We start from the raw sequence: 27,141 nt of genomic DNA, 5'->3' as shown, positions 1-27,141 counted from the left end.
GGATGATTTTTCCCATCATCCCCTGGGTATGTGCCTTTCAAAACTGAGCCCTATGTACTGATCAAGAGTATGCCTGTACATCATTGTGGCACAAATAAAACATTATCTGAAAGTAAAATTAATATGCTATTATATTGATAAAGAAAAATATGGATTCTTACAATACAAAGATAGTTTTAAAAGTAAAATAGTTTAAATAAAAAAACACTTAAGCTTGAATGCTGAAAACCCTCTCAAACTATACAAATCCACTCAAGTTCTCCTCACATATATTTAAATTCTGTAAAATTAACCAACTGCCTACTTTGTGTTCCATTATTTTCTGAATACCAAGCCCCCTCCCCTTTTAAAGGGCTATTGTTACAACACATATAGCGTCTGAGAATCAAATACCACAGGATTATCATCCTGTGCACGGCAGCAAGTTAAAAGTGCTGCATGTTATGAAGGGGGAAAGCACTAAATATGTAAATTGTATTCTCTCCCCCCCCACACACACTCTTCTTTATGACATTTCATATAATTCTCTTGGCTGCACATATAATCAAATACAAAGATAGCTAGCTGCAGACTGCAGAGTAGAGATAGGAAGGGACAATCCATTCTTCCTGTGTCAAGCCACCTATGGAATTGGAGCTACAGACTTCTACACATACACACGCAGACACACTCTCTCTCTACCCTTTGCCTTTATTCTGTTCAGCTGTTATACTCACTGTCAGTTAGCTCCCATAGCCGTGGGGGCAGATCACTGAAATACTCATGGCTCAGAGCTGCCTGTGCTGACAATCTGTTCTTTGGGAAACACTGGAGTAATTTGGAGGCCAAATCCTCTGCATGGTTCACATAGCTTAGCCTGAAAAAAAGGGAAGTTGAAACAGAGGAAAGTTAAAGCAGCAACAAGAAAAAACAGAAAGCAAAAAAACCCCCCAAAACTTTGCTGCCACATACACCCAGACAACACAATCACCAGACCTAACAACATCAACTATACCATCTCAGGCTCATTCGCTAGCTCATCCTCTAACATTGCATATGCCATTGTGCCAACAATGCCCTTTGGATCTCTACAGAGGACAAACAGGTCAAATTCTATGCCAAAGGATAACCAGAAACAAATCTGACATCAGGAATCACAAAACTAAGAAACCTATAGGAGAACACTTCCAATGAGTGATGTCAAAGTAGCTATTTTATTGCAAAGGAACCTCAAGAATAGAATGGAAAGGGAAACTGCTGGATTACAAATTACTAGACACCTCTCCAGGAGTCAACAAGGATATCGGCTTTTTATTTCACTATGCATACTAAATTCATTCAGTCCTTATATCTGTATTCTCACCAAGAAAGGCTACACACCCTCTTTATTTTAGTGTATTTTTTTATCTGGAATAGTAGAATACTGATTGTAATGTAATGCAAGAATCAGAATGGTATGTTGGTATGCATTCCTCTGGTCTGGTAACAGCATCACAAATCACCCCATCTCAAGGAAAAAGATGCCATCAGTTACCTCCACACAAGAGGAGATGGATGGAGTGTAACAACAGGGTCAGATGATTACTCTTCACACACTGTAATTAACACATCTGACACATTTATTTGCCTGTTTTCTCCCAGAATTGAATCTAAACAACCTTATAAATGTAACTAATTATTATTTTTGCATCTGTTAAAACATTTCATAAACCAAATTGACATGCAGGAGGCTGTTCAACCTCTGCCTTATATATATGGACTGGCAAGTCTCATTCCATTCTGTCTGACAAAGTGTGCATGCACATGAAAAGTCACACGTGGAATAAAACTTGGTTGGTCTTAAAGGTGCCATTGGACTCTTAATTTTGTTCTATTGTTTCAGACCAACACGGCTATCCACCTGGACATATTCCTACTCATTATGTCCTGTAACACTGAGAACAGAAGGAGTAGAGATATGGATCAAGATCCATGCACAAGAATACATTCCACCAGTTAACCAGTATGAGTTGTTTGTATCAATTAGTGGTAATTACTTATCAATATTAGCACAATTGCTAATAGATAAAAGGACCTGACAAAACTGGAGGTTTAACTTTAGTAATCAGACATACAGACCAATGCCTTCCCCTAATGTTGCCTCCTGGCACTAGTATTCAGAGGCTTACTACCTCTGAATGTGGAAGTTCCCTTTAGTCACCATGGTTAGTAGCCACTGGTAGACCTATCCTCCATTAATCTGTCTAATCCCCCTTTAAAACTATCTATTTCTGTGGCCATTACTACATCCTCTGGCAGTTCCAAGCACAAATCTTGAGAGAAAATGTAGTTTGTAACGGAAAGGGCATCACTTAAACTGTGCTTTAAAAAATTGTCATATTCTCTCCTTCCCCCAGTCTGCCACCATCCTAATGTTTTTTTGCTCCTCATCCTAATCTACTTTTATTACTGGGTTTTTTTGTGTGTATTTTTAATCTTAGATTTTGACAGCCTTTGGCCATATGCAACAAATTTGATTACCACTTTTTAAAAAAACCTAAAACCTTATCTCAAAGCATAACCTTCAAAACCTGACCTCAGGCTTTTTCCTATTGCTTCCAGTTTCCCCTGAAACAAAGACTGTTGATTTGTGACCTCCCAATGAAGTGATGGAATTCCACATGGAATTTAGTGCTCTGAAAACATGCCAAAGAGAATCATTCTCCTCCACTCCAAATTGTGAAATTAGTGTCAATTATGAGAAATTCTGGAACTTCTATAGCTAAAAGGTTGATTGTTATGAGTGGGAGAAAACACTAAATATATGTAGAATGAGCTGCGCCAAGAAGCAATGCTGCCTTAGGCAGAGACAGTTTCTTGCTGCAGCTAGAATTTTTTTTGTTAACCTGTTTTAATATCTGCTGGCACCACTATGTTAGTTGGTTTTTTTTTAATGCCACTGAGATGACAGTGGCCATGCTGGACAGGTGGAAAGTGTGTCCCTGTGTGTATGTTTTGGGGGAGAGGCACTACTATTGATTATCTGTGTGACAAGGCAAGGAAGTTTTCCTGGGTGAGGGTGGGGTGGGAGGAGGTGGGGTCTATGATTCAAAGGAAAGGAAAGGTTCCCTGTGCAAGCACCATTCGTTTCTGACTCTGTGGTGACGTTGCTTTCACATTTTCACAGCAGACTTTTTATGGGGTGGTTTGCCGTTGCCTTCCCCAGTCATCTACGCTTTCTCCCCAGCAAGCTGGGTACCGCTGGGGATTGAACTCAGGTCATGAGCAGAGCTTAGGAATGTAGTACTGCAGCTTTAACACTCTGCGCCACGGGGCTCTTCTATGATTCAAAACTGCTACATTATTTCATCTGAGAGTATGTCTAGTCTTTGAGTCTAACTTGACTATTGTATGGGACACAAGAATGCAAAACAGTTAAAACACTACACTAGTTTCTTTTACAGTTTCTTACTTTGAAGTGCAAACACAGGGCAGTGTCAGCTATCTACTGGAGCCCAAATTCTTCCAGATTTATTTTGTGTATTCAAATAGTAGGAATCGTTCCATTCAGTTTTCCTTGACATTTACAAGAAAATACTTCAGAGTGAAGGGCACTTGTAAATGTCAGTACATAGACTACTCACAAAGACACAGTTGGCAGGCACAGAGAGTGAAAAGCATATTCAAATGTCTGCATATACCATTTCATGAAAGACAGATCACATACATTTAAAGCCACTTGGCAGAACTGCCCAGGTATAATATTGTAGAGTTGAATGCATGCCTCAAATTCAGCCACATGGCTTAAAGCAGGAAAAAGATTCCCCGACAGAGGTAACTAAAGCCACATACAAATTGACCTGATTTTCTACAGGAACCATTATTCAGTAATAAAGGGGTTATTTTTTAAAAAATATTAACATACCCCCCTAAAGATAGTGTGTGTGTTCTGGAATGGATAAGATGGGACTGGGGTTACTGTTAAATTAAGCACTCTATATGTTTGAAAGAAAACAGCAGATAGGGATTACATTTGGTTGATTTGTAAGGAGTTCTATAGAAAAAACACAAATAAATTTATACTGTACAGCAGGGGGGGGTTTAAGAAAAGCCTAGCATGAACTCATTTGCATATTAGGCCACATCCCCCGTTGCCAAGCCAGCCGGAACTGAGTTCCTGTGTGTTCCTGCTCAAAAAAAACCCTGCTGTACAGAATGGTTGAGTAATATATCTCTGGAAAACCATATGAATTTGACTGTGCAAGAAATTATTATTCAATTAATGCTGTACACAACAAAAGAAGATCTTTGGCCTTCATTTGCTTTGATTATAAAACAATAATAGAATTTCTTTATGAACCACCATGAACAGCATCAAAATTTATGACTATGATGATGATATTGGATTTATATCCTGCCCTCCACTCCGAATCTCAGAGTCACAGAGTGGCTCACAATCTCCTTTATCTTTCTCCCCCACAACAGACACCCTGTGAGGTGGGTGGGGCTGAGAGGGCTCTCACAGCAGCTGCCCTTTCAAGGACAACCTCTTGTCTGCCAGAGCTATGGCTGACCCAAGGCCATTCCAGCAGGTGCAAGTGGAGGAGTGGGGAATCAAATCTGGTTCTCCCAGATAAGAGTCCACACACTTAACCACTACACCAAACTGGCTCTCATGGAAGTTTGTGTCAATTCTGCAGTTTGTCAACATCGCTTCACAAATCATGAACTGGCCAATATTTGTGATGCTGGTTTGTGCAAATCCCTAGCCATTCGGTTTTTGTGGTTTTTTAAAATATTTATTTTTAGTCTCCCTTTTAAAATTGAAACTTGAGAAGGATTACAAAATTAGATAACAATGCAATAAAATTAGTGTAAGAAATACCATAAACAGTACAAAAATTGTGAGTATGACCTGCTAAAAGTTGTTTTTACACATTTTTTATTACAGTGAGTCTTTGCTTAAGCCAACTGCAATTATCTGGTGAATCCACAGTAAATTGGCAATCTCAATCAGTTCTCCCTTCTCACTGCAGACCCCCTTCATGCCATTATTCAAGATACCCCTGTTCCACAGGAACAACATTTTGTAGAGGTTGATACACTGCATTGGGAAGGGGAATGAAGGAAAATTCCATCCTGTCATTGGAAAATTCAGTCAGGTTCCAACCCAATGAATTAATTTAGCCTAGAGTTAACTGGGGGAAGGACTTAACAGGAGAGAGAGAAAGGCCCAGGTGACGTAGAGACAGGGATTTTTTTGGTCTACATTCAAGTCTACATGATTACAGAAGTTGTCATCTGTCAAAACCTATGAGTACCTACTCACGCACTACCCATATACACACATAAAAGTAAAGTATTGTCTCATCCAGATGCAAGATTCTATCTATCCAATGGGCCTACAAAATCCAGATGGTACAGTGCAAAATGATGTAAGAATATACAAGGCTCATTAAAGGTATGCGTAGGGCTTTTTGTGTAGAAAAAGCCCAGCAGGAACTCATTTGCATATTAGGTCACACCTCTTGATGACAAGCCAGCTGGAACTGAGTTCCTGTGCGTTCCTGATTTTAAAAAGCCCTCTGTAGAGACATCACTTCTAGCATGCACACTAAGTGATGCCATTAAACTGCGACATCTCTGGCTATGTCCTAGTATTTGGGCAAAAACTCTAGGGTGAAAAATGGCTTCCATAATAGAGTTTTTGCCCAACTACCAGACCATCACACTGATGTCACCTGTGTGATGACATCACTTCCTTTGCACACCAGAAATGGTGTTGCCACACCACCAGTGACATCACCTGGGTCTTCCTCACTCTCTTGGTAGTTCAGCCAGCAATATTGTTGTGCCTATGTTGCTTAATTCCCAACAACAACATATCAGTAATTATGTTAACTTCATTATACAATCTGTTTACATACCCTGATTAGGAACAGCACACAAAAAATCAATGGTAATTATTTGTGGCAAATAGTGGATAGTTTGCTTTAAAAAAATGAGATTCGTAATGATCAAAGAATGATGACCTATGCTAAGTTTGTCTGCTTGGCAAGACGTGTACTTTTAGCTATAATAATGCTGTTTTGTAGCTTCATTTATATAAATCAGCTTGACATTTCAAATGAAAACATTAAGTCTACTACACAAGAAAATTTCGGTAAGGTGAAAAATAGCTTATTTTGAGTTTGAGAGACATGGTTGGACCTCAGATTACAATGACCATACTAAAAAAGCCATTTGGCACATTCTATCACATAAGGGTTCCATATTAGTCCTCCTTAAGGAAGCTACACATTATATCAGGAATCTCCAGCATGGTACACCCATGGGTATTATGGCAGCCACCAAGCTTTTTAAAAAAATGGGTTGGCACTGTAAGGCAGAGCTTTCTATGCTATCCTTGATCAAATAAAAGGGGTCTTCCATGGCAGCAATACCAGCTGCAGCCACTAAAGGATCGGAAAGACTGGTAAGCACCTGGGGTTGTGTAGTTCCATTCTGTCTTCAGGCTTTCCTTCTCTTTCCTCCTTTCTCTCTCCCCCCCTTCCCTTTATTTCCCTTCATGTTGACACCTCCTGATCTGGTCCACATGATCCCATAGCAGATGGTCATCTGGTTTCTCAGCTTGAGAATGTAGTGGCCCTGTAGCTTGCGTCACAGCAGCAGAGATCCATGCTGAGCTACATAGTTATTGACACAGATAGTGTTATCTGGCGCAAATACGTACAGCAGGAGTCCTCAAACTTTTTAAATAGGGGGCCAGTTCACTGTCCCTCAGACTGTTGGAGGGCTGGACTGCCATTACTGTACAAGGCCGCGGGCCGTCAGTTCTCCGTCTTCTGCATCTCTCTCCCTTCCCCACACCACACACCCCGGCCTGGGAACTCACCTCACCTCGGTATCACCTCACACTCTGTCTCCGCCGCCTCAGCCCAGTGCCGGAAGTGTGCGTTGCTAACGCGAGTTTAGGTCGAACGTCACTTCCGGTCTGATTTTGTCATGACCCGGCGGGCCGCATAAACGTCCTCAGAGGGCCGCATCTGGCCCGCGGGCCGTAGTTTGAGGACCCCTGATGTACAGAGACCTTTTGACTTCACCTATGGTAATATCAGCATCAGCGTTCTTTTGTCCTCAGTCAGGTCAGGATGCATATGATCTAGCAGAATAGCCAGCTGCCTGTAGTAGTTTATGGTGTGGTGTGTCAGGAAGAAACTGGCAAAACGATGATCCAAACTGTTGTTCTGGCCAGCCACATGTCTGGGTCATTTGTTACTGCATGAGAAGTCACATCCTTTCCCATCAAAGAACTAGCTAAGGAATTCATTCCAGGAGACTCAGAACACATGTTTTTGTTTAAAAACAGAAAATGGCACTAGCAAATCTGTCCAGGATTTTACACACCTATGTTGCAAGCAATGTTCCCCCTAAGCTGCAGAGTCTTGTGAGCAAAAATTCTACTTTGTGAGCTACTGGCATTAAAGTTGTGAGCTACTGCATAAATTAGTATGCTCTGGGGTCATCCTTCCTGAGCTAAGGCAAAAATGTGTGAGCTGGAGGCTAAAAATCTGTGAGCTAGCTCACACTAACTCAGCTTAGAGGGAACACTGGTTGCAAGTTCCTCAGTATATCCATCAACAATAAGGATATCATCAAAAGTATGGTATGATGTTATAAATTTCCTAAAGCATGTCTTCTATGAAGGTCTAGAAAATGGCAGGGGCCAGGTAAATCCCAGACTCAAAGCATTTTACTATGAAATCTCCAGTGAATGGCAACAGCCAGGGATTCAGCACTGATATCATCCATAGTCAGCTGCTGACAGGCTTGTGGTCAGTATTCCCTCTAAGCTGAGTTAGCGTGACCTAGCCCACAGTTTTTTAGCCTCTAGCTCACACATTTTTGTCTTAGTTCAGGAAAAATGGCCCCAGAACAAACTAATTTATGCAGTAGCTCACAACTTTAATACCAGTAGCTCACAAAGTAGAATTTTTGCTCACAAGACTCCACAGCTTAGAGGGAGTATTGCATCCAATTTAGAAAATAGGTGAGGGATACCTGGATGATAGTTGGTGACTCAAGCCAGGCCAGGGCAAGGGCACAGTTATGGCTTTGAATACCTCATAACCACCAGGTCCCATTGAACGGAACTATATTTCAACTTCACAGATAACTTGTACTTATACCTGAAGAATCCTGTAGTCAGTAAGTCTGGATTGAAAAGAGGAACTCTCTGGGCCCTTGAATGAAACAATACATCTCTTCTGTTATATTTTGGATGAAATGCTATAAAACTCCAATCCTTCCATGATGCATGGAGCACCACAGACTCATCCACTAGAAAGGCTGAAGATAGATAATTAATTGGATATTTTGAGTTAGACCATAAATGCTTTTGATATGGCCTAAATTTGTTGGATACAAGCTGCAGAGCAGTATATGGGTGACCCATTCCCAATTTCATGTCAGATTAAAGCAAAATCCTCCTAGCTGGGACAGGAAGGGTTAAAAGGTTTGGACACCTTGTCAGAAGTGACTAAGTCAAGGATGGGGTAACAGTGAGAGCAATAAAGTAAAGTGTGTCTCAATCATCTATTTTCAAAGTTCCTGCATCCATTCTAGGGAAGGGACTGCAAAGGAAACACCAGTGCCTGTACAACTTAGGTTGTGATCAAACACACTAGATAACGCATTTTCAATCAACTTTCAATGCATTTTCCAGCTAGATTTTACTGTGTGAACTGGCAAAATCCAGTTGGAAAGTGCACTGAAAGTGGATTGAAAGTGCATTATTTAGTGTGTGTGATTGCAGGCTTATTTGGTTTATTTCTTTTCTCACGTCTGTAACGCCTGTAATGCTTTGATATAGAATTCTAGTGCCTTGTATTTTAGTGAACTGAGATGGTAGTTTAATAAACAAAAGTATTTTCTTTTAATGATCTCAGATCTTACATAGGTGCTTGACTTATGTGCAACAGACTTGTTATACAAACAATAGACTAGAAACTCTTGACTGGGCTACAGGCAGTTAGCTGGCTAGGTAGTAGGGTGTATGTGAAGCAGTACACACATACAGAGCCTCCTTTGATGCCTCAAGCTGCAGGTAGAGGGAGAAAGGGCAGGGCTTGGGTGCTGGTGGCAACTGAAGCAAGGCAGGTGAGAAGGGAGGGCTGGAGGAAGAAGAAACCTTCTCTCACACATGCAGATTCTCCTCTATCTGTCAGGCAAAGGCAGCAGGAAAGAAGGAGGGGATTGGTTTTTTTGGTTTAGAATAGGAAAAGGAGTTCAACAAAGATTTATATTGCCACCCTGCTTATTTAATTTATATGCAGAGTACATCATGCGGAACGCTGGCCTGAATGAAGCAGAAGCCGGAATTAAGATTGCCGGGAAAAACATCAACAACCTCAGATATGCAGATGACACCACTCTAATGGCAGAAAGTGAGGAGGACTTAAAGAACCTCTTATTGAGGGTGAAAGAGGAGAGCACAAAAGTAGACTTCCACAAGGAATGAAGGAGTAACAGAATAATGTGGCTGTTAGCTGATTAGAAAATGCCTAACCCTTATCAACAGATGTAATATTTCTTGTGGCCCAGGTGCCAGAAGGATTTGAGAACAACACCACCCAACTAAATATAGAAAATGAAGATACAGTTCAAAGGTGGAGGGTAGGTATTTGTTGGGGTCAAGCAGATACACACACACACACACATATATATGAGAAGCTTGTGATCCCTATTTTTATATACTTTTGTTATGATAAAAAGTTGCCAGAATTACCAAACACAGCTTTTTTATATAGTTGAAGATATATGAATATACATAACTTTGTATGGTGTTTGAAGTTATAACAAGTTAGCTAAGAATGTGAGGTAGGGCAGCTAGCTATTGTTGGAAGATAATTTTGGAAACTCATAAATATTGGAACCAATTGATCTGAAGTGTCTTCTTTGAAGATGCTGCTTGCCTGTAACAGAGTTACCTTGGCCCATCCATTTTAATGGGATCAAATAATTGCCCTCTAACATCATCATTTTCTTTTGAGTAAATAACTATGTTTCAATTAAGATAAAATGGAACCAACATTTTCTAGACATATCTTTACTTGATATTGCAAACCAAAATAAACGCCTCATATTATTTATTGTATCTGTATAGTTTTTATTGGTGTAGTTTATATTGCAGGGGTGGCGAACGGTAGCTCTCCAGTTGTTTTTTGCCTACAGCTCCCATCAGCCCCAGCCATTGGCCATGCTGGCTGGGGCTGATGGGAGTTGTAGGCAAAAAACATCTGGAGAGCTACCGTTGGACGTCCCTGTTTATATTGCACCAAGTCCCTTTCAGGGGCGAGGGAATGGGATATAAATTTGATAAATAAACAAAAATGTTGTTGAGGTGTACCTCTTAACAGGAGATTAATGACCTGATATAGTAAGGCTAACTTCTTAAGTACATGCCTATGTTTAAATCAGGCCTGACCTGAGTGATCTGGAACAGTATAAACTTAAAAAGGAAACCAGGAGCAAATCTGGTTGCCAGCAAGAACTGATTCAATAATTTGAGGCTAACATTCTGTACTAGAAGTTTACCTAAGAATGCTACTTAACACGCTTAAAAACACAACTTTAAGTTACGCAAGTTGCATAGTTACAAAACTTGTAAATCATAACTGTTTGATTTCATTTCATGAAGTGAGTATTGAGTTACTTCCTGTTGCAAAAAAGGGTCAACATCTGGTCAAGCAGAACATGACTAGGATTACTGAGGTTTGGTTATGGTTCTCAAAGGAAAAAAGACTTTGGTGTGTGCACTGAACTTCTGAACTCAGGTTGCTTTGCTTGTTATATGAAATAAGGAGTAGTGCTCAGATTCAGAATCAGGACCTGAAATAGTTAAAAGCAAATAAAGATGAGTCCTACATATTTTTTCACAGCAAATTGAGTATTTCCAAAGGTAATCAGCCAAATACCAATTTTTGACTCAATGGGACAAAATACATTACTTTAAGTTCTGACATTTTCAGAACATTTTGAAATCCTGGTGTTTTTCATCCACTATTAATAACAATGACTTTTTTTTAATTTACAGGATTTCTAATCTGTCTTTCTCTGCAGGGCTCAAAATGGATTACAGCAGGGGTCTTTTGTAGAAAAACAGGTGGTGAAGCTCATTAGTATAACTTATTAGCATATGCCCCTCCAGCCAAAAGCAACCCAATGCAAGAAAGGAGAGCCCTGGGTGAGCGAGGCCTGCTTGGGCTGGCTAGAGATCTAGCCAAGCAGGCCTTGCTTGCCCGGGCCTCTACTGGGCTGCTGCCCCCAGTCTTAAGGCTAGCAAGCCACCCGCCACCCAAAATCACATAAGAAGTGGAGAAAGCTTGGCATAGGCTTCTCCAGAGGTTAATGAGGCTGCTGGGGTGTGGCAAAGCTCCTGGTGGCTGGCTGGCTGCCCACTCTCCTAATCCAGGGATTGTTATGCAGCTGCACATATTATTCAATGGACAAGGTAGGTGGAGAAGAAGACGGGAACCATCAGAAAGGTTCAGGAGCTGTGCTCATGTGAGCTCCTGCTGAATCTGAGGCCTGGATTACAGTAAAAGATCTTTTACAGGCTTTACAGTAACTTGATTGCAATACCTAGGAAGAAAGGTCTACTTTTTTCAGGATAACCAGAATCCTAATCCAGTAAGAACAGAAAGTAGATGTCATTACAATCTTCTAGATTGGGGGTGTCAAATATGCAGCCCAAGGGCTGGATCAGGCCTCTGGAAGGCTCTTATCAAGCCCATGAGCACCTCACCGTCATCTGCTTCCTTCTCTCTCTCCTGCTTCCTCTTCTAAATCACAGCTTGCTTTGCCAGGCTTGCTCAATCACTCAGGAACTACAGAGCAAAGCCTCTATTTTGTCCATTGGCTGGCCAGCAAATGAAGCAACTTATGTAAAAAAGTTCACAATGCCCAGCCACTTCATGTGTTCCCCTCTGTCTTAGGCTCAAAGCACTGAACCTGAGATTTCTGTAATTAATGTTAATAAATCAAAAGTAGGTTTGCAACTTACACACACACAGCTGAACAACACCCAAACAGCATAATCAAGATTGCTCCAGCACAGACATTGTCTCCAAATTTTGATGCAATAAGATTTTGAGCAAGAGGTATCAGTTATCAGAGACTGTTAAATAAACAGAATATTGCAAGAGTGCTAATCTTTTATGCATGTTTTAAGTTTTAAAAAAAATTTTTGTGTCTGTGTCCCTTAAAAAATTATAGCTTCCCTACCTGGCATTACATTTTATGACACACATGGCCCGGCCCAACAAAGTCTCATTTATGTCAGATCTGGTCCTCATGAGTTTGACACCTGTGCTCTAGATATTCCAATTTACTGTAAAGCTCAATTTATAATTCAGTCTTCAATAAAACTTCTTATATTTTATTAGAAGTTGTTTGAAATTAAATCAGAACAGGAAATGTGTGCACATGTTACAGCACCAGTCATCACATAAAGTAGAACTTCAGATGGCAGGTTTACAATTTTCATAGTTCCTCTTCATTAATAATATATTTTAATTTGAACAAGTAGCACATGTAAAGGGTTTGGCTAAAAATTCTTTTCTTTGCTTGCAGAAAATCAGCCACAGAATTCTGCTACTTCATTCTGCTGTGTATGTAAACCAGTCCAGAGATATTGTCTTATGTATGGCTGTATTCCATACCCACCTTATAGCTAGACCAGCCTGAAGTCTGTGGTTTGCCAGTGAGTAGGCAGTATTATGTGAGAGACAGCTGAAGAGGAAGTGGTTACTGTAAAGATGATCATCAGTCCAGTCAGCTTATTTTTATTTATTTAAAATAAAATTTATTTACTTATGTTGCCTTTCCACCCAATCAAGGTCCACGATGTTGTGAGCCGCCCTGAGCCACTTGTTGGGAAGGGCGGGATATAAATTATAAAATAAAATAAATAAAATAAATAAGAAGTGGGGGGCTTAAACCTGAAATGTGAAGACTTGAGCTCTTTTACATTTAAAAAGACCACAGGCCATCACAACATGCTTCTGGAGTCAGCATTAGCTGCCTAGTGGTAACTGGACAACTGAACAATGGAGCTTTAAACAAAGAAAGAAGAAAAAGTAACACCAAAGATATTGGATTTAGTGCCTGTGGTAGACTTCTTGCCAACCTATGTACCTCTAGATACTGAGCCAGGTCATACAAAATGACTTGAGATGCTGAAACATATTCTGTAATTAAATAAACAAAACTATTCTGATTATATCTAAGCCACATGGATGCCATGTATACAGTATAACTGTGTATTAAAATTAATGTATGAAATCAATATCCTCCCCCCATCCTTTATAACTGTTTGCTGCACATTTGTCAATTTTCATCTTTCCTTGAAACATGACGTACATTATGAGCAAATCTTTAAAAATGGCATTTATGGAAGCTTAAAAAAGGAGGTATTTCACATTTAAGGATTTGGCCTGTAAAAAGCTGAAGGAAAATTTTGCTTTTCAAGATACTTTAACTATAGCATCCTCCTGTCGATCATCCCTTTGGAGCAGAAAAATATATCAGCAATGACTTCCTTTCAATTCGCACACCAGCCAGTCAGTTATCTTAATTCTTTCAGCAATCCAGTATCATTCATTATAGCATATTAGGAAAAAAGATTACTTGCTCCATGACAGTGCTTTTTAGAATGTGCTATATTCATACTGTATTTGAAGGTAGGGGGTTAGTCATAAATGCAGTTTAATGGAACACTACAACTTTGTGGCTACTCATAATTAAAAGCTTTTTTATTCCTTTGAGAATCTTATAGGTTACAAATCTTGACCGGGAGATAACATTAAAAGTCCTCTGTTGTCCATTTCAGTAACTGAGCTGAACATCCTAACCAAATAAACAGAGCAAAAATAATTACTAAAAACATCATTTAACAGACTATTATTTCCACCAGAAAAGGAAGAAAATGAATCTTTAAACCTGAGCAAGAAAATTTCAAGGTTTATGTTCTCTATAAACCTTTCACTGAGAATTTAAAATATAAGTTACTAATGCAATAAATGCCCTAACAAATATATCAGATTTTTCACTTAATGCTTTTTACAGGCTTAAATCAAAGAGTGAAAGAAAATCACCTTTTACAGTCAGACTGTTAAAGGAAGAATGCCTTTCTGTTATGCTTTTTAAAGAAGGCATGGTAAATTTATATCAAATTCACTGAATCTTGGGTATGATAAAAGGGCGGGGGGGGGGGGGAGACTATTGCAGCTACTATTCCACAGCATACTTTCTTCTTATATTTATTTCCTCAGTGTCTGGATATGAGCTAAGAAAGGGAATGGGGGAGGAGAGGGAAATAAAAACTCCACAGGAATATCTGAAATACAATGTCTTCATGGAGGTGGTCAGACCTGCCTACCCAGAATGTGGGTGGCATCTGCCCAATCATCTTGGCAAAGTGTTGCAGGCTCAAGCCCTAGCTGGAGACATTGCAGCTACTAGCTATGATGAAGACTTTCATAAATGAGCTTCTCATAGTGAGCTGGCCAAGTGGGATTTAATTAATGATAAATCATGGCCATTAATGGTTGGCCCACATATTAAGGGAAAAGCCACCTCATCCAGAGTTATGGGGGTTCCAATGTCCTGGGGTGCCAACAGACAGAGGCAATAGTCCCAAGTATTGTAGCCAAGAGTCCAGTCCAGAGATCAATTAACAGAATGACGGAAGGCTAAGTTCAGAGGGTCATCAGAGAGGCAAGGTCCAGCAGTCCAAAGTTGTCCACCAACAAGGACAAGGCACATCGAGGAGTCGGAGCTCACAGGAGCAAAGCAGAGTCCAGTGCAGCAGTCATAGGTATAGTGACTTTTTGCTTCCATTCCTAACAGCCTCCCTTGCCTGGTTTTTTATAGGCATGTGCCTGAGGGTCCAATTTGCAGCCAGCTGCTTGGGAGTAATTCTGCAACTACTCAAGCAGCTGATGTCAGGTCAGAAGGCGAGCTCTTCATCATCTTTCTTGCAGTTCTTCTTAGATCCTCTGTCTACAGCACTCAAAGGGTGTAGGTGATACTGAAGGGCTGGGAATAATTAGTTCAATTATTGACTCAGGGCTGGTGACTTTCAGTGGCTCTGCAGCAGGTGTTGGCTACAACTCTTCATCAGCTTGCAGTTTATTTTCCTGTTTGTTGGCTTCTGCTGGCTCAGAGCTGGTTACAGGTACTGAGGAGTCCTCACTGAGTCCTGACTGACCCATGACACCCAGGCTAGATAGTGTCTGTAGGGTCTGCTGGGAGTATAATCAGGGGAAGTGCCAGTGTTCTTGATGCAAGTACAGTCACAACTGTGTTAACTGTCTTGGGCCCCATCCCAGGCCACTCTGCCCTTGAGGTGGAGGTAATCAGCAGCAAAAGAGAGTGGGAGTGATACAGCTGCTGCTGCTGCTGCATATTCCAACTATGGTATATAATCTCCTCCCTCCCCCACTTGGGTCTGTGTCTGGCTTATACCCTCATTTGCTCTGGCACCCTGTGTTTGTTGCTGTACCCTAACCGAGCTAGAGACTCCTTTCTTTGGGATCGGTTCATGCTGAGTTTCTGTATCCCCTGCACTGGCCCTTGTGTCCTGTTTGAATCAGGTAACTTAAAATCTGCCTGTGACCTGCCAGATATTATTTCTGCCAAAATGGCCAGATATTATTGCTGCCAGTGTATATCTGGCCTGTTCTGCTCTCCTCCTATTCCAAACCTGTGGGTCTCCCATCTTGGGGTAGTCCCTTAGAAGGCTCCAGGTGAGTTTCATTTGATTCACCACCTGTCTTACCTGAGGAGTTCATCAGTTATAATACAGGGTCTTGGGGGTTGAACCTTAAGGCGTCTTGGGGATTGAAGCACCTGGATTGGGGTGGGTTGATGGCACTGTTTTTGTTAGATCTGTTGGCGGCATTTGACATGGTTGACCATCAGTTACTGATCCATCGCCTCACCAATGCTGGGATTCAGGGGTCTGCCTTGCACTGGCTTTCCTCTTTCCTTCAAGAATGGCACTAGGGGAGCAACTGTCCCAAAAGCACCTGCTGGTATATGGAGTACCACAAGGGACTGTTCTCTCCCCAATGTTATTTAACATCTACATGCACTCCCTTGCCCAGATTGCACAGATGTAAGGGCTGTGTTGTTACCACTATGCAGATGACACCCAGCTCTATCTGTTTTTGGGTGGCCAGTCTGGCTCTGAACCAGAAGATTTGGACCTGGTGCTACAAGCTATGGTGGGAAGGCTCAGGTTAAGCCAACTGAAGTTGAATCCAGTGAAGACAGAGGTACTGCATCTAAGTTGTAGTGGCCTGGGGTCAGGTATCTTACTCCTGACCTTTGATGGAGCGTCAAGATGGAAGCCCAGATAGCAGCCACTGCCAAGTTGGCTTTTTATCACCTTCAGCTGATCAGGCAGTTGGCTCCCTTCCTCGAACACAGCAACTTGGCAACAGTGATCCACATGATGGTCACCTCAAGACTGGATCACTGCAATGCTCTCTACATGGGGCTGCCCTTGACCCAAACCTAGAAGCTGCAACTGGTGCAGAATGTGGTAGCCAGGCTGTTATTGGGTCTCCTCCTCAGGGCTTGCAAGTTGGAGCTCTTCCACCAGGTGTTTGACTAAGACGCCACAGCCTCCAATCTAACAAAGGCCACTCGTGCTTGGTGCACTGTGCACCAGGGAGCCTAGACTTCAAATTTCCATCTTATGTTGACTGGATCTCATATCTGTATATGGCGATCATTGACTGCTGCATTTTGAATCACACATATAACACTTTATGATGTTTACTATTTTAATTTCAAAAAAAAAGTTTTATGGTGAACTATGCCAGTTTGGCTCTTGTAAGCTGCCCTGAGGGTGGAGTATAAATTGAACTAATAAATAAATAAATTATAACAGCATATCTAGCTTAGGGGTGGTTGCCCAGCTCCACTCCCAGATGGCAAGAGTTGTACCCAGAAGCTTGTGTCTTTGTGGGACCACCGGCTTGCTGCTCCAGGTTCCTCCAGCAGGTGAGCTGGATCTGTGGTTCATTGGCTAACAGGCAAGTCACCCAATGTGTTTGAATTCTGCCCTATGCTACACCAATGCTCCATCTGATGTAATCAGTAAAGCTGTGGCCTGCTTTTACTCCAAGTTGTTTCTCTCTGTGTTTATTCTGTTGTTCCTCTTCCTTCTTCTGCTCAAGTGGATCCCACCTGCCCTTAGGACCTCAAGTTTAATCTATTTCTTTCCCCCCCCACCAACTAATGCTCACTAACAAGGAAGATCTATGGGAAATAAAAGTATTCACTTGCTTTGTAGCCTCTTCCTGGTAACAAAATGGTCAAACATTAATCTTTACAAAAATTAAAATGAAATTATATAATCTGTCCATAGGTGTGAAAAGCAAGCTAAAATGTTATGCTTCCTGCTTCTTCTGGAAAGTATTTCTATTTGGACTTTGTTGTGACGGGGGGGGGGGAGGATGCACTCTACAGTTGAAAAACATGTGCCTCTGGATTAACCTTGGTTTATCTATAAAAACTCTCATAGCTGTTTTATAGCTACACAATGGTGTAGGTCAGGGGAGTCGAACTCATTTGTTATGAGGGCCGGATTTGACATGAATGAGACCTTGTCGGGCCAAGCCATGTGTATCATAAAATGTAATGCCAGGTAGCGGACATATAAACTTTATAAAGGGCAGAGACATACAATTAAAGAATTTTTTTTTGCTTAAAATATTAGCCCGCTTGCAATATTTTGTTTTACAGTCTCTGATAAATGTCACCTCTTGCTATGAATTATTGCATCAAAAACTGCAGACAATGTCTGTGCTGTACCAGTCTTGAATATGTGCTGTTCAGGTGTGCACATCTGTAAGTTGCAAACCTACTTTTGATTCATTTACATACATTACAGACATCTCATGGTCAATGCTTTGAGCCTAAGACACAGAGGAACATAAAGTAGTTGGGCACTGTGAGCTTTTGTACAGAAGTTGCTTCATGTACTAGTCAAGAATATGTGAAGGCACCATGGCACAGACTGAGGGCTATGTGCTTGTCTACAAAACTATAATTTTCCCCAGAAAAATGACTATAACTAAAAAAAAACAACTTCCCCCAAAAAACAACTACAAAACAGAGAGACAGCCATGTACAGTGCTCAGTGTCAGCCTACTATTTGGCTCTTTCTTTCCTTCCCCAGGGCAGGAGGAGGGGGAGGAGCCTCACCATTAATTAGAAGGAAGAGAGGCTTGTCTCAGTAGCTCTGCAGAGTGATTAATTGAGCCTGGAAAACTTAATCAACCAGCAGAGCTACAGAGCCAAGCTTCCTCATTGGCTGAGGCTGCTTCTCCCTCCTCCTCCCTTTGGGGAAAGGGAGTGGGGAGAGGGAAAGGCTGCTTTGCTGCTCTGGTTGATCTGGGGAGAAACACAAAATGGCGACCGAAAAAAGCAGGCAAGGGAAAATGAAGCAGATGACAGCCAGTTGCTGGAGGGCCTGATTGGAGCCCTCCGTGGGCCATATGTTTGACATTCCTGGTGTAGGTGGTCTTCCACGTAAGCAAGATCAAAGTAATTTAATTTCTTTAAGATCTGTTTGTTAGTAGTTGTGTGCATTTTTTTAAAATGCAGTTATTTTGTAAACAGTCTGCATGCAGATAATAATATTGCCTTGGCGTCACAGCATTTGTGGCTGGCAGATGAATCAATACAAAATTATCCCAAAAGCTTTACTCTAAACCTAAATTTGAATGTACTGCAGTCACACATATACATAACTCGTAAGAAGTCATACTTGGCTAAAAATAATTTCAAAGAATGTTTATTGGGTTCCTGTTATGCCTGGAGAAAGTGACATTCTAAAATCCAATACAATGAAGCATTACTGTAGTTGTACACAGAATGTGTGCCTTAGGATATGAAATTGACTCAATGCCTATAAGAAAAAAGGTCAGTTCCCTTTGGAATCACTAGCCTATTTGCCCTCCAGCAATGACAGGCACACCAACCCTACAGTGAGCTGCTATATTCACACTGCATTGCTGAATGGTCACTGCAGTGCCAAGAATTACATTTCCTCATTGTGTCAGCCAGGTCTAACTGGATACAAAAGCCATTAACTTCTAAAGACTTCAAAACTGCATTTTTAGACTAAACCAAAATTATTAGCAAACTATGGATTGGCATTTGAGCACCAACACCTGTCCATTTAATTCCAGTCCCCTTCAGGGATCATCATCATCAGCCTTTATTGGCATAAAAGAAACCAGTAGTACAGAATAAAAGGATTACCAAGTTATTCAGAATAAAAATTACCCATAAAATACAAAAGGTACAGTTAAAATTTAGAAACATCGTTATCAATTAAAACTACAAAATCCTTTGGCATATCATGGTGGCCAAAATAATGAACTTAGCTACTATTCCAGTATCTTTCGGGGAGTAAGAACATAAGAACATAAGAGAAGCCATGTTGGATCAGGCCAACGGCCCATCCAGTCCAACACTCTGTGTCACACAGTGGCAAAAATGTTTATATATACACACACACTGTGGCTAATAGCCACTGATGGACCTGTGCTCCATATTTTTATCTAAACCCCTTTTGAAGGTGGCTATACTTGTGGCCGCCACTACCTCCTGTGGCAGTGAATTCCACATGTTAATCACCCTTTGGGTGAAGAAGTACTTCCTTTTATCCTTTTTAACCTGTCTGCTCAGCAATTTCATCGAATGCCCACGAGTTCTTGTATTGTGAGAAAGGGAGAAAAGTACCTCTTTCTCTACTTTCTCCATCCCATGCATTATCTTGTAAACCTCTATCATGTCACCCCCCAGTCGACGTTTCTCCAAGCTAAAGAGTCCCAAGCGTTTCAACCTTTCTTCATAGGGAAAGTGCTCCAGCCCTTTAATCATTCTAGTTGCTCTTCTCTGGACTTTCTCCAATGCTATAATATCCTTTTTGAGGTGCGGCGACCAGAACTGCACACAGTACTCCAAATGAGACCGCACCATCAATTTATACAGGGGCATTATGATACTGGCTGATTTGTTTTCAATTCCCTTCCTAATAATTCCCAGCATGGCGTTGGCCTTTTTTTATTGCAAACGCACACTGTCTTGACATTTTCAGTGAGTTATCTACCACGACCCCAAGATCTCTCTCTTGGTCAGTCTCTGTCAGTTCACACCCCATCAACTTGTATTTGTAGCTGGGATTCTTGGCCCCAATGTGCATTACTTTGCACTTGGCCACATTGAACCGCATCTGCCACGTTGATGCCCACTCACCCAGCCTCAACAGATCCCTTTGGAGTTCCTCACAATCCTCTCTGGTTCTCACCACCCTGAACAATTTAGTGTCATACGCAAACTTGGCCACTTCACTGCTCACTCAGGAGCCTACAGACTTTTAAGGCCTCCAAACAGCCTCCTGATTTCTCCAAAATGGGACGCAGTAGAAAGTTATGAAGCTGTGAGTATAACAAACAGTGGAGCAAAACATGAGGGACTGTTTCAACGGATGTGTGGTCACTACACTAAACTGGCACCCTTTACAACAGTGCCACTGAAAACACACAAAATTCCAAGTCACAACTGGAAGACTTTGTCTAATTGCTCTTGTAGTTATTCTGCTTTCTGCGGGCTTGAATACCAAGAGAACTCAGAGCGTCTTTTTCCAAAGGCCAAGTGAAAAGAAGTATGGCAGCCAAAGAGTGGGGAGGGCTAAAGGAATGTGATACTTTTAAATATTGGAGAAACCTGTTAAACCCCTCCTTGTAGCTATTTCAATGAAAAATGTTTTTTTTTTAAATATGGCATTACAAAAAAAGTTAAAGGAGAAACTTTAGTACTGTTGTACAAACAGAAAAAAAAATTGCCTGGTATTCCCAGATAACCTGGATGGTGACAGAACAGCAGAAAAGTGCATATAGTTTGTTGGTATTAGAAAGCAGAACAAAACAGGAGGTAAACCTAATTAACTTGGGTCAAATGTATTTAAAAGGAATACCATAGTCTTCAATTTTATTCAATCACAAGAGACAGAACTATAGAATTTGCTCAAAAAACAGTGTCCCCACACCAAATCTACAATGTGATGCCATCACTTCTGGGTGATGTCATTGCAGCAGGGATATTACTGGTTAAGCGAGGGGCTTTTCCTGCCTGCCAGCTGGTCTGCAGCAGAGAGAAGCCCTTGAAACTGGGGGATCCCCTGCCTAGACCTGGGGACTGGTAAACCTAATCCACAAGGCTGTAGCCAAGATTTCATGTTTGATGCGGCCCATAGCAGGATTTGTTGTTTGGGGGGGCAGGGGGCTTTCTTATGTGCCCCTCTCTCAGAGAGACAGAGACCTCTTGACTCTCCCTTCACCCCTTTGCTCTGCAAGGTGTGTTAGGGAAGGGGAGAGAAAAAGTGAAAAGACCATTACCATTGCTACTACTTGTTCAGAGTGCCAGTGAGCAAAGGGAAGAGATTGTGGGCCCTCCAATGGAAGGGCCATATGGCTGGAAAGGGAAGTTGAAATGATGGGCCTGGCCCCCATGGGCTCCCCTGTAAGCTACGGGCCTGCTAAGCCATGACATACCTAAGGAAATGATCACTGAATGCTGAACGACAGCAATTAATTTTAAATGCTGCAATGGCTACATAAATTGTATGTGATCTTATAGATCTCTGCATCTAACAAACCACCTTTTTATCATGTTCCCATACCAGAAAGATGGAATAGTTATGCTTGCCTCTTGTCTACCATGCCTTGCTTATTATGCAGCTTGGAGCAGCAAAGGACTGATAGTTGCTGTCAAGAAGTCTCCCACCTTAGCCACAGAAGCCTGACCTGGCCAGAGCAGGAGACCTGGAAATCCCAATTATGCTACCAATATTCTTTCCTGCTGTTGAGGATGTGACCACTGCACCCTGTGGCTTTTGGCTGAGACCTCAGCAGATCTTTTGAAACACATGGCATTTGAAAAGGTCCCAAAGCCAAGACAGGTACACTTTCCTAGAGAGCCAGTTTGGTTTAGTGGTTAAGTGTGCAGACTTTTATCTGGAAGAATCGGGTTTGATTCCCCACTCCTCCACTTGCAGCTGCTGGAATGGCCTTGGGTCAGCCATGGCTCTTGTAGGAGTTGTCCTTGAAAGGGCAGCTGCTGGGAGAGCTCTCTTAGCCCCATCCACCTCACAGGGTGTCTTGTGGGGGAAGGAGATAAAGGAGATTGTAAACTGCTCCGAGACTCTGATTCAGAGAGAAGGGCGGGGTATAAATCTGTGGTCTTCTTCTTCTTCTTCGGTCTTTTTTCCATACTGAAAAACTCCAAGGTACTAGGTTACAGCAAGGTGTCCACCTCAGTTGGCTCCCTGTTCTGATTAATGAGAACCATTCAGTAAACAGGAGCCCTATTAGCCCCCAATCTCACTAGAGTTTAGAAGGTAAGCAGGGTCAGTACTTGGATGGGAGACTCCCAAGGTAGATGAGAGTTGCTATGCAGGGGAACCACCTCTGCTCATCTCTTGCTTTGAAAACCCCATGAGGTGGGACTTCATGGGGTGACATGAGTCAGCAGTGACTCAATGGCACACTTTTCTTTTTTCTTCATTAAAAAGAGGGGGAGGGAAAAGAAAAGCATTGTATCATTTAGATTGCCAATTGATAAAGTACATAGACCATACAGTAATTTAGGCAGATACATGTAGCTCTGATTTGCATTTGAATCTCTTAACATAAACCAGAGGTAGAGGGAGGGAAAAGCTTTTAAAGGAGGGTGAATCTCTTTCTTAGAGATATCAAGACACTCTTGACAATAATGATAATCTCTCAAATACTTTACATAGATTTAAGAAAAAATGATTTATGATTCAGAATTTATTAAACACAGTTAAGTGGCTAAAAGAGAATTATTTAGCACTGAAATAAAAATAGAGATATTACATGATGACAAATGGATTTTCCCCACTGCTTGCTGTTTCCAAACGTTTTAGATACTGAGCTAACTCAAGTGCTCCCCCTAGTGTCCAAAGCATTCCTTTCATTTTTTGACACACAGGATTTGTGATTGCAATCTCACAAGTATCAGAACTTTCTTAGTTTCCTTTTTTTAATATAATCTGCCTTTCTCATTTGGACTCAAGGTAGATGGCACAGTAAAATACAGTCAGAGTTGTAGAACCAACCATAAATATAAAAACAGAACCGAAGTCAAGCATAACATGACACACTACGTGATCCAAAAATTACATAGCAGAATCCTTGTTTCAGCAAGCTACACACAGTAATACAGACCACACTTCCTAATCACTCTCAGTCATTTAGCACTGTGCAACTCTATTGTCTGAGTAGAAAAACCCTCTTGAATAATTCCATTTTGCATAGTTTGCAGAAAGCCAGGAGAGTGAGAGCCTTCCTGACCTCCTCTGGCAGACCAGCCCATCCATAAGGCGTGGCCACAACAGAGAAGGCATGTGTATGGGCAGTTGTTGATTTTGCTCTTTAGGAGGTTGGCACCTGCAGAAGACTGTGCTCTGATGAGCAGGGCTGCCGTGGTAGTGCATAGGAGAGGAGGTCTCATAGATGTGTGAGTTCCAAGGCCATGAAGGGTTTTTTGTATGCGAAAACCAGTACCTTAAACTGAGTCAGTAACAGCCAGTGGAGTAACTGTAGAATAGGAGTTATATGCATGCTCTATCTCGCTTTCTGTAATAACTGAACCATGGCTTTCTGCACCAATTGGAGTTTCTGAATTGAGTTTAAGGGGAGACCAAAGTACAGTATGTTACAGTAGCCTAGTCTTGATGTCACTGTGGTGTGGATCCAGATTGCAAGATCAGTTGTATAAAGGTAAGGGGCCATCATTTTAGCTAGGCTATGTTGGCAGAAAGCCCTTTTTGCAGCTGCATTAACTTGCTTCTTCAGCAGTAACACTGGTTCCACTATAATCCTAAGGTTCTTAATCGAGTCAGCAAGAGTTAACTGACCTCCACCAAAAGTGGGAAGTACTATGTCCTCCAGGATAGGCAGAGATCCAGAGTACAACTAATGGCCTTCACCAATCTCAGGATCTTGTTGACATCCATCATGAAAAATGATTCATAAATAAACCAGGCGATGTATTAGGTCTGTTCCCCTGTTACAACTGTCATCCAGAGTGTATTCTTGATATTTTATCAGCAAAAAACTTGGCAAAAGTATCACAGCTAATTGTGTCTTCCTGAAACAATAAAAGTTTAAATTTTGATGTCAGTAGTTGCTGAGCTACCTTTGACAATTGGGATGGCTATGAACTAGTCAATGCTATAGTAAAGGTAAAGGCAATCCCTTGGGCAAGCACCAGTCATTTTTGACTCTGAGGTGACATTGCATCACAACATTTCATAGCAGACTTTTTATGGGGTGATTTGCCATTGCCTTCCTCAGTCATCTACACTTTACCCCCAGCAAGCTGGGTACTCATTTTACCCACCTCAGAAGAATGGAAGGCTGAGTCAACCTTGAGCTGGCTACCTAAACCCTGCTTTTGTTGGGATAAAACTCAGATTGTGAGCAGAGCCAGTTTGGTGTAGTGGTTAAGTGTGCGGACTCTTATCTGGGAGAACCGGGTTTGATTCCCCACTCCTCCACTTGCACCTGCTAGCATGGCCTTGGGTCAGCCATAGCTCTGGCAGAGGTTGTCCTTGAAAGGGCAGCTGCTGTGAGAGCCCTCTCCAGCCCCACCCACCTCACAGGGTGTCTGTTGTGGGGGAGGAAGATAAAGGACTGAAGCTAAAGATTAAAGGCGTGGCCATTTCATTATCCCTGTTCAGCACATACACAATTTATCGGCAGCACTCCACTGACTTACTCAATATTGCTAACCCTTGTTATCTCTGAAGCAAAGATTTTCCAAAGGTGCTGTAGTGGAACTTCAGCAGCCAGTAAAGTACATTTGCAGAGAGTTATTTTAAAATTGTCTTTCGCTCTTGCAGCTAAGTCCCATGTATCAATGATGCTTTAGGAATGGCTCTTATACTATTCAAATTTGACAGTCCCCCCAAATAAGACTTGTTCAGGGACTTGAGAGCCTTCAAGCAAAGGACCATAAAATAGATTCTGTACTCTGAGGGTGTGCCTACTGGTGCAAACTGTTGTTTTATGCATGCACCAGTCCTTGGCATTCTGTGGATCTTCCTTTCTTTGGCATATATCTATAGACTCTGGACAAAAAAAAATATTCTCATTTACTGTGGGTACTTGCACACAAGGCACAATACTGGCCTTCTTTAGTTGATAAAGTTTATGACTACCTTGAAATATTAGTAGAGTTATTAAGGCACAGGCTCTGTATGTAGTTACGGTTAGCTTAGAGCATCAAACTCCCACATTGTACAAACCAAAGATAGGCACAGTTCATATGGACAGCTCACCCGCTGTTTCACCAGACTAATCACAAAGTATATCCGGCTTTTTGAAGGCACTATGGTTTCTAGTGAAACAGAAAGCTTTACATGACATTAATGCACTTTTGCATGTTGTGTTCACTTTCTTTGCACAAGGGTAAACAGCTCTGTACATTGCCAGTATTAAACAACATTTATCCATGGCTTAGGATAAAATCAAGCTACATTTTATGTAGTGTTTTATTTATTTAACTATTTCTACCTGACATTATTTATTTGCTTCAAGAGACTTACAAAAGCTACCTAATACTAAGAAAACCCTGTACAAGAACATTATTGCATCTAAGATCATAATTAAAAAGCTTATGCGGGGGTGGGGAGGGGAGGAAATTCATCCTTTTACTGAACACATCTGAAGTAACAGCTCCATGAACTTGCTAAAGAAGACCTTCCCAAGAATAGGCGCTGCAACTGAAAAGGGCACACAGTGTTGCCACAGGGTTCAAATCTGCTAGAAAGACGCACAGACAAGACCAGATATTAAGGGGCCTAAGAGCACCAGTTTAGTGTAGTGGTTAAGAGTGCGGACTCCAATCTGGGAGAACTGGGTTTGATTCCCCACTCCTTCACATGCACCTGCTGTTGTGACATTCAGTCAGTCACAAGTTCTCTCACAGAGCTGTTCCTCTCAAGAGCAGTTCCTGAAAGAGCTCTCAGCTCCACCTACCTCACTGGGTGTTTGTTGTGGGGAGGGAAAAGGAAAGGAGATTGCAAGCCACTCTGAGATGCCAAGTAAAGGGTGGGGTATAAAATCCAATGCCCTCTTCTACTAAACTGATGCATAAATCTATACTGGGAGTAGCATTCATTAGAGGGTCCAACACTGTAAACAGTAAGAATCAGTACTTTGAATTGCAACCAGAAACAGGAAGCCAACACAACCATTTGAAAACCAGTGTTTACATATTATACAGCACACCACACTCATTAAAAGATAAAACACTGTTGGTTTCTGGGTTGCCTTCAAGGGCATTATGTACTCTAGCCTGGAAGTTACAAAAACACAGATCAGCTTCTTGAAATTGGGCAAATCTAGAAGGGATAAAGATTTTTGAATAAGATGTAAGTGAAAGAAGGCGTACACAGAAACAATGCCAAACCAAACAATGCATAAACCAACCTTAAATCTAATCTCAAAGAGATCATTGTACCCTAACATCGTCATATCAATGCCCATTAGTTTAAATTTAGAACATCTCATTTCCCACCAAGCATTAACTCTGAACTGACAGGTTTTCACTTCAGATCATTGCTTCCTCATTCACTGACTATGACATTTAAGCACTAATAGCACAGATACAATAGCATCTTGGTTGTATATACATAAAATTTACTTGAAAGAAAGATGGACATAATTGTAACTATACAAATGAAAGGCTCCCCCCGCTGCAAATGTTACACATTCAGGGAGGGACCGTGGCTCAGTGGAAGAGCATCTGCTTGGTAAGCAGAAGGTCCCAGGTTCAATCTCTGGCATCTCCAACTAAAAATGGTCCAGGCAAATAGGCATGAAAAACCTCAGCTTCAGACTCTGGAGAGCTGCTGCCAGTCTGCGTAGACAATACTGACTTTGATGGACCCAGGGTCTGATTCAGTATAAGGGAGTTTCATATGTTCGTGTGTATAGCAAATGCATTTCTGGACATAAGTGTAATCTGTATGCAGATGTAAGGCAACTTTTAAAAAATGACATACCCAGA

At 41.5% G+C, this 27,141-nt stretch overlaps 1 protein-coding gene across 5 annotated transcripts in view; it reads right to left on the bottom strand.

The window, feature by feature from the left end:
• CDK14 (cyclin dependent kinase 14) overlaps nt 1-27,141 on the bottom strand; it is a 388,387-nt gene that overhangs the window by 89,415 nt on the left and 271,831 nt on the right. For all 5 annotated transcript variants that reach the window (XM_060248474.1, XM_060248475.1, XM_060248478.1 and 2 more), the window contains one exon: nt 717-856. In XM_060248474.1, coding sequence (XP_060104457.1) covers nt 717-856 — 140 coding nt within the window. The remainder of the gene's footprint in view (nt 1-716; nt 857-27,141) is intronic.

The sequence above is a fragment of the Heteronotia binoei genome, chromosome 10 (assembly GCF_032191835.1).
Source record: "Heteronotia binoei isolate CCM8104 ecotype False Entrance Well chromosome 10, APGP_CSIRO_Hbin_v1, whole genome shotgun sequence".
Classification (NCBI taxonomy): Eukaryota; Metazoa; Chordata; class Lepidosauria; order Squamata; family Gekkonidae; genus Heteronotia; species Heteronotia binoei.
The sequence above is the reverse complement of the archived record's forward strand: the minus strand, read 5'-3'. Positions and strand labels throughout refer to the sequence as shown.